General features: G+C 48.1%; 1 protein-coding gene across 7 annotated transcripts in view; it reads left to right on the top strand.

Annotated features, from left to right (window-relative positions):
- Window positions 1-5895, top strand: part of NFATC2 (nuclear factor of activated T cells 2) — a 161552-nt gene extending 155657 nt beyond the window's left edge. For 5 of the 7 annotated variants that reach the window (XM_041733059.1, XM_041733060.1, XM_041733056.1 and 2 more), the window contains one exon: window positions 1332-5895. In XM_041733059.1, coding sequence (XP_041588993.1) covers window positions 1332-1387 — 56 coding nt within the window. In that variant the 3' untranslated portion in view covers window positions 1388-5895. The remainder of the gene's footprint in view (window positions 1-1331) is intronic. The other 2 variants (XM_041733057.1, XM_041733058.1) reach the window with 1 other exon arrangement.
- The last annotated feature ends 1650 nt before the right edge of the window (window positions 5896-7545 follow it).

The raw sequence follows: 7545 nt of genomic DNA on the forward strand, positions 1-7545 counted from the left end.
AGATCACAGCTACCGGTGCTTACCAGGCAGGGCCCAGGAGCTTGTGTGGGCCTCAACGCCTAACGGGACTAATCGGGACATGCTGCTGGTCTCGTCCTCTGTAAAAGGGAGAGCATGAGGCACAGAGAGGTAAAGTCCCGCCGCCTGGGAGCAGGGGTCCAAAGGTCAGATGTGCCTCTGGTGGCTCTAAGGCAGTGGACGTCCACACTCCTCGCACGTCAGGGCTGGCGGACTGGTCCACGCAGGGGTCTTCTGGGGAAGGCAGCCTGGCCCTAGGAGGGCCCTAGGAGGGCTCAGCTCAAACTTGGGGAGAGTAGGAGCAAGTCTTCACCATTTGAGACGGAAAAGCAAGATGAAAATGAAACAGCCTGGAGGAGGAGGTGGGGAAGGGCTGCAGGGGACCCTGGGTGACCTTCCCTGGAAGCCAAGAGGGGCCTCCCTCCTTTCCTCTCCTGCCCCTGGGACCAGTCAGCTGCCCTGAGGCCCACACGGCGGTGGATACACCCCTCAGGGCAGGCACACACCTCTCCCTTGGGTCTGGGCTGTCACCGAGAGCCACTTTTTACCAAGAACATCAAAGGAAGCCTGTGTCCCAGCTCCACCTTCTCAGACCTTTGCTGCCTTGTCTACAGGGACCAGGGCCCTGGACAAGGGACGCAAGATGGGAAGAGAGAACCAGCTTCTTGATGCCAGGGGTGGGCATCCCACCATCCCCTGGTTCCAGGGGTGGGCATCCCACCATCCCCTGGTTCCCTGCTAGGCATTACACAGTCCTGCGGGAGGGGGTGGCCGAATTTTCCAGACCCCTGGGAGGCCCTTCCCCACTTCAGAAGACTCCCCGTGTGATCCTTCCCCAGTGGAGGGGGGGGGCATTCCTGGTTGTGCCGAGAGGGATGGTCTACCCTGATGGCTAGCCTTGGTGGAATTCCTAGCTGCTTTTCTAAAAGGCCGCCTGCTTTGTGGGTCAACTATGGTTTCGTCACATAGTAGGTATTTTCTGGATGCTACAATAGGGGTGGTCGGCAGAGAGACCGAACATCCTGAGAACCCGCCCTCTGGCCCAGCTCTATTTCTGCCAGGATTTGTGAAAGTTACCTTCACTATCGCCGGTAGCACCAAGTATTATCATCCAGGGGGATAAAAAAAAGCAGAGGAAGGCATGTCTCATGTTAAGAATCGTCCAGAGGTTTTATCCGAACCTAAGCGCATTTTACAAAACAGCCCCATTGCTGTTAGGTTCTAGAAAGCTAATCGGATCCGTGTTGTTGGCGCCCGCTCACTCGCCCCTTCTCTCTCTCTCTCTCCCTTTCTCTTTCTCTTTTCTCTTGTAGTTAATGAAATTATCAGGAAGGAGTTTTCAGGACCTCCCGCCAGAAATCAGACGTAGAAGATGCCATTAGCAAGACACCTTCCGTATCTGACCCCCTGGAGCCTTCCACTGCCCTCACCTCTGTTTCCTTTCCTGTTACATCTCCCGGCCCGGAGGCCACCCGCGGGACACGGTTGTGGCAGAAAGCTGACTCGATTCAGGAGCTCGCCACCTCTCGGTGTCCACACCAGAGAGAACACTCTGCCTTTTGATTTGTGTCTTAAATCCCAGAGAGCATCTCGGTTGACTTTCATGGTGTCCCGTCCAAACCTTAAGTGCCTGCTGACCAAAACCACATTCTGAACAAGACAGCGCGCTGGAGCGGCCCTGAGGACGGCGAGAGCGGAGCTGGGGGCGCGGGCTGGGGTGGGGGAATGGAAGACGTGGGCCCCGTGATTAAACCCCAGCCCTGCCTTCATTTTTCCAGGTCACAGATACAGCTCCTGTACCTTTTGAAGGAAAGGAGTTTTCCCACAGAGCCACCAAAGGAACGTGACCCGAGAGCCTGGCTTCCAGGCCGAAGCAAAACAGCAGCCGGACTGTCACCCTTAGGGACCGACTGCCTCTCCCAGGCCGCGGTCGGGCCACGGCTCCAGCCTTATTTTTCGATTTTCTCCTGAAGCAAAAACGCTCTGGCCCCCCGCCCCCCCACGACATTACCTGTTCAAACTCAGCGTTAAGTTATGACATGTGTCCACGCTTTTATGTTGGTCTCCGCTGCAAAAAGCTGGCTACGGGTGGCTGGAGGAGGAGCTCTCGGGGCCAGCTGCCCGTCACCCCTGCAGCCAGCCGTGGGGACTGGAAGCAGGGACCCCGGGCCCTGGAGCGAGCGCCCGTCTTCCGCAGCCCTGCAACCCAGTGGCTTTCTGCTAAATCTCGCTTGCCTTCTTCCTAGCGGCCAGACTGCTTTTCCATAAACTAGTGAAGGAGAATCTCCAGCATGTGCATTGAATGTTGAGAAGGAATCGTAGAAGAGCTACAGCAAGCAAAAGAAAAAAAGAAAAAAAAAATTAAACAGCACAGGTATTTTTTGTGAAGTGTGAAATCAGGCAACTGGCAGGCCTAAGTGTTTCTCTGAGTGGGTTCCCCCACGACAAGGGGTGAATTCCCTCGCAGGCCTAGACTTAAAGTGAGACAACAAGCTCAGGCTTTAGCCCCAAAGTTCATTGGTTATTTTTTTTTTAACCTGCACCCTTTTAAAGCGCCCCCGCCCCAAGACCTGTCTGCATTAGCTGCTGCTTCTGCATCGAAGAGAATCAGCCCACGTGCATCCCTCACTTGAAAGGAGCTCTGCCCAGACTGGTCATATGGGGATCTTCTCCCCACTTGTCTCCCCTGCACACACCGAGTCCTCAAGAGTCTTCCTCCTTTGGTGCAGTTTTTGCAAACACACAAAACTCTCAAAAGTTGCCCGCAGGGGCAGTTCTCATCACACAGAGGTGTTCCTGTTTGCATTTATTGCGGGCACCCCGGGACAAGCCAGGGATTCCTTTTCCGCCATTCGGTTTCTTCCCCAGTAAATCAGCACAGAATGTAAATATTCCTGGCTCTCTTCGGAAGGCTCCACTTAGGGATTTCTCAGTCTGCAAATCTGCCAGGTAGGAGCCCAGGAAGAGAATTGTGGCCGTTAAGGGCTCGCTGTGGGTTTTCCAAGTCCTGGCTTTCTTGTCAAGGTGACATAGAGGTTAAACCTTGCTCATAGCTTGACCAGGAGCCTGAGGCTCGGTGACTACGGCCCAGTGGTGGGCCTGGTGCTCCAGAGAGAGGACCGGACACCCCCGGCTGTGACCTTTCAATCAAGACCTAGCTTTTATTTTCCCCCAACAGCTGGGGACCTCTCTTCAAGCACAAAGTTTGGCAAAATCCTCTTCCATACAAAATGCCAGTAAGAACTTGTCATTGCAGAGCTTGTGGGATGTGAAATTCTTCCTAATAAAAAGACTCCTTATACCAGCAGCTTTACCTAAAGCATTCTCTCTCCAGCAATATTGACTTTCCTGGGGAAGAGTTTAAGTGTTTGGTGAGTGATCTGGTCTCACTTGACCTGGCTAGGAACTTTTTTTTTTTTTTTTTGCACATGAGGGAACTTGGCCTTTCCTTGGTTATCTGAATGTTCTACCCAAGTGCCTTCCTGCTATTGTAGCAAACTTGCTCTGCTTCATCGTATGTGGATGGGCCGAACAAGGGCTAACGTGTTTTCCATCAGTCTTCTGTCGGTCAACAGGGCCTCCCGCTAGTTCAGACACTTGTACGGATCCACATATGTACATGTGTGTGTGTGTCTAATGCACGCACAAGCTTTTTCTAAGACCTCCTAGCTGGATAGTAGAGGAAGCACTTTCATAAACAACTCTACCGAATAACAAAGGAAAGAGAAACCAAAGCATTAGTTTGAGACCTAAACAGGTAAGAGAATGTGTATCAGGAGCCGACAGCTATCAAGAAAGTTGGGTCGGTAACAATTGCCAGGAGGAAGTTTTGCCAAGAAGAATTGCTCATGAAATATTTTTCAGTCTGGGAAGAGGCAATAAGATCCTCTAAGAGAAGGAGAAAATAAGGATGTCTAAGTGGTAAAGATGTGTGTGTTGCACGTGATAGAAGGATCTCAGGTCGAGGTTTGCACTTGCTACATCCAAGGTAATGTAAATATGTAGCACTGCCAACAGGAATCTACCGTGTTGCTGAATGTAGTATATTTCCAAAGTTTGCAAGTCTTCCTGTATTGTACAAAAATACTGCTGCTTGATAATATATAAGAGCGATCCAAATTAGTAGGTTATTAAATTTTATTTTCTTATCTGTATTTTTATGCTTTTTATCTGTCCTGAAAATATCACACAACACCCCCTGTTGGAATCAGAAAATATTTATAAATGGTTGAAATCTTTTTCAAGTGTTACTTTTTACATACATTGATGATTTCTTTCCCCTAAGGGAAATGATGTATTCTTGAAATTTTGTAATTCATTCTAGCAAAAAAAAAAAAAAAAAGAAAAAAAGAAAAAAAAAACAACAAAAAGCAAAAACAAACCAAAGCAAAACACAAAAACCCACCTCCGAGTCTGTCGAGTCACCTGAGTCGTAGAAGAAAGTGTCTCTGGAGTAAGGGATGGCTTTGTAGAAGAAGGAACCTTCTAATTGTTGCTTGAGAGGACACGGACTTCAGCTCTGAGCCTTCCTCTGGTCACGGAGGAGAATTATGAAGTGTTGAGATCCCCCAAAGCAGTAGTCCAGGAGGTGATTTTGATTTAAAAACAAAACTGCCTGTGTTGTGATGGGATTCTGGAAAATGTTCACAGAACCCTAAGGGCAGGCTCATGTTTACAGAGCTGACCAAATCCTGGTAGGTAACCCCCATACGCATTATCTAAAGGACCTGCAGAGTTTTCCAGCATAGACACACCCTAGATGAATCAGATTGATTCCTTCTAGAAACTGGGAAGCACTGATGTGGCCTTTCTTGTTTACATCCAGTAGCCAAGACGTCGGTCTCAGGAAGCCAGCCTTGGCCAGTGTGGGAGCTGTCACATTTAGATTGGAAGCTGATGTGTTCTACTTGTCACTCTGAACTAAAGGGAGGGCTGAATGTGTTTATTTTCATGTCAAACACTTTCCAAGTGCTTTCTATTGTCCAGAATTGAAAGACTGTCAGAGGTCCGGCTAACAGTTTTTGTTCATGTTTACAAGAGGCATGGGGGTTGTGACACTCTTGATAAGCTGGGCTACACTTTCCTGCACTCATTTTTTTGGAGGGATAACCCTTTAGCAGGTACCACCCAACACATCCTAACCTCCCATCTCCCAAGCCTGGAGCTTGGGTAATAAATCTCATGGAGCCAAAGCAGCCAATGCAAGTGTTTTCCTGCATTCCAGCTACAGAAGGATCACACAGAACCGGGACTGCAAACATCAATTACCCTCAGCTTTCAGGAGTACCTGGAGTTACAACCACCATCACCATCTTAACTCAGTTTGTTTAAAAACAAACGTTTCTGTGATTGGTAAGCTAGAGATAGTCCCTAAAGCAAGCCCCTCTGAAAAGGAGATGGGGTGCTGGGTGCTGGAAAAAATCATTTAACACTCTGCCTTGATGCGGCTGTTAGCAGACCAAACGCCTGCCTGGTTCAGGGTTTGGATGCAAAGGCCACTGTTTCCAGCAGAGCAGGTGCCTTCAGCATTGCGATTGGCTCGAGCAGACAGAGGCTTTGGTTAGAACAAGCTTAGCATCCTGAGCATCTTGTTAAAGAACCTTCCTTACTCCCATTGCCTCTACAGCCCTTAGAGGGGAGAAATGTTGACAACGCCCTAATTAGTTCTCTAACAAATACAAAGAATGCTCTCCAACGGGGTGGTGCTAGAAGGCTTAGGATTTTCGAAATCTTGACTGTTAAAGAAGTTTGAATACATCACATTCCTATGCAAAATGTTTTTAATCTCCAGTTTAATGTAGTTTATTTTTGCTATATGTAAAGTATTTTTATACGGCTTGTATCATGATAGTTTAGCAATAAAACAGTTGAAAGCAACAGCTGCTTTGGTGTATCTTTTCTTCTCTAGAGAGGCTGTTCAAATTTACCCTTTATGTTTTGAGTTCACACAAGGAAATTTGTGTGTGTGTGTGTGTGTGTGTGCGCGTGTGCGTGCACATTCTCAGAATATGTTCAATCCTCAGCTCAGCCCCAGGAGGTAGACGCGATCCATTTTACATCTAACGCTGGGGTGCAGAAGCCACTTGTCCAAAGCCACAGAGCCACGAGGTCATCCTGGCTTCGCCCATTTCTCTCCCAGCTCCCCCCATTGCAGCTCTGCTATACTCTCTCTATAGCTGTTTAGAAGTAGCATCTAGGTAAAGACGACTGATAATGTCCACCTTGGGCCAGCTCACCGAGGCTTTCAGAGCATTCACAGCCAGCCAGGCTGAGCTGGTCACTTGAAAGGAAAAGCAGTTATTTGCTTAAACATTTTACACAATTAAAAAAAAATCTCTCTTACCAAACCCACAAGCATAATTAGATATTGTAAATACTAGAACTTTCCAGCTGACTTCTCCCTTACAACAGCTTTTCTTCCTCGGGCCCTTTCGTTATCAGAGGTTTGAAAATAATCACTATGTAAGTCTTAATATTGTTCAAACTTCATCCCCTGGTCAGCACTACCTTTAAGCCCTAGGGAAGCAGGATCCCTGCCCCGGGTGCTGTGCTTCATGACCACCCTACCACGCCATGGCCCTCCTTTGGGGTGCTTTCTTAGACTTTCCAAGTCCCCCTTCCAGTACCTGGAAGCAGCAGTACCATATGGTGGGGTGTCCCAAGCACATGCAGGACCCTGCATGGGTTCTGGCTACTGGAAGCTAGATCCCCCCAACTGGCCAGAACCAGCTGGTTCCCATCTCTTCTCTTCAGAGCACAAGGTCAACCAGATACCCCAGAGAGCTCTAGAATCCACATCTATGGGGCCACCTGGTTTCTAGATGACCCCCTGGTAGAAGAGTTGAATTTTTTGTGTGGGATCATGTGAAATTGGGTCACCATAATGGTGCTGAAACAGTGATTTGAGGAAGTCCCCAAATTGCTTATGTAGACAGGATCCCCATAAAAACAGTTTGCCCAGGCCCACACACTCTGAGTACTTCTGCCCTCTTACAGCTTCTGCTGTAGCTGGGTTCACCAGCTGTCTTTAAATGAACTAACTTCCTGAAAACTTTATACTGCTTTTCCTGAATAGAAATCCCGTCATCTCAGGCAGAGGACATGGATAAAACCATACAGCCATTTAAAAAATAAATCTGTGTTCTGTATTTATATCTGAGTCACACTTGGAAAACGCCAGTCAACCTGTGCCTCAGTTTCCCTAGATGTAAAATGAGGATATGAATAGTCCCTGCATCATAGGCATTGTTAATACTGTTAACAATAATTAGCCAATGATAAAATATCCCAGTGCCTGGCAAATTTAAGATTCACCTAAAGTTGGACTTTGTCTTCCTAATACCAGGAAGGCAGCATTCAGAGCTCTGACAATAGGTCAGCTTTTCACAAGAAATTGCTAAAGCCAAAAACTTGAGCTTATCCAATTTTCAAGTCCTGAAACAAAAGGGAAACTCCCAGGGGCATCTTCTCTGCATCAGGGCAACTTGGCAGATCCGTGAAGGTCTCTTCCTACACGTGAAAGCATGA

The sequence above is a fragment of the Vulpes lagopus genome, chromosome 18 (genome assembly GCF_018345385.1).
Source record: "Vulpes lagopus strain Blue_001 chromosome 18, ASM1834538v1, whole genome shotgun sequence".
Taxonomy (NCBI): domain Eukaryota; kingdom Metazoa; phylum Chordata; class Mammalia; order Carnivora; family Canidae; genus Vulpes; species Vulpes lagopus.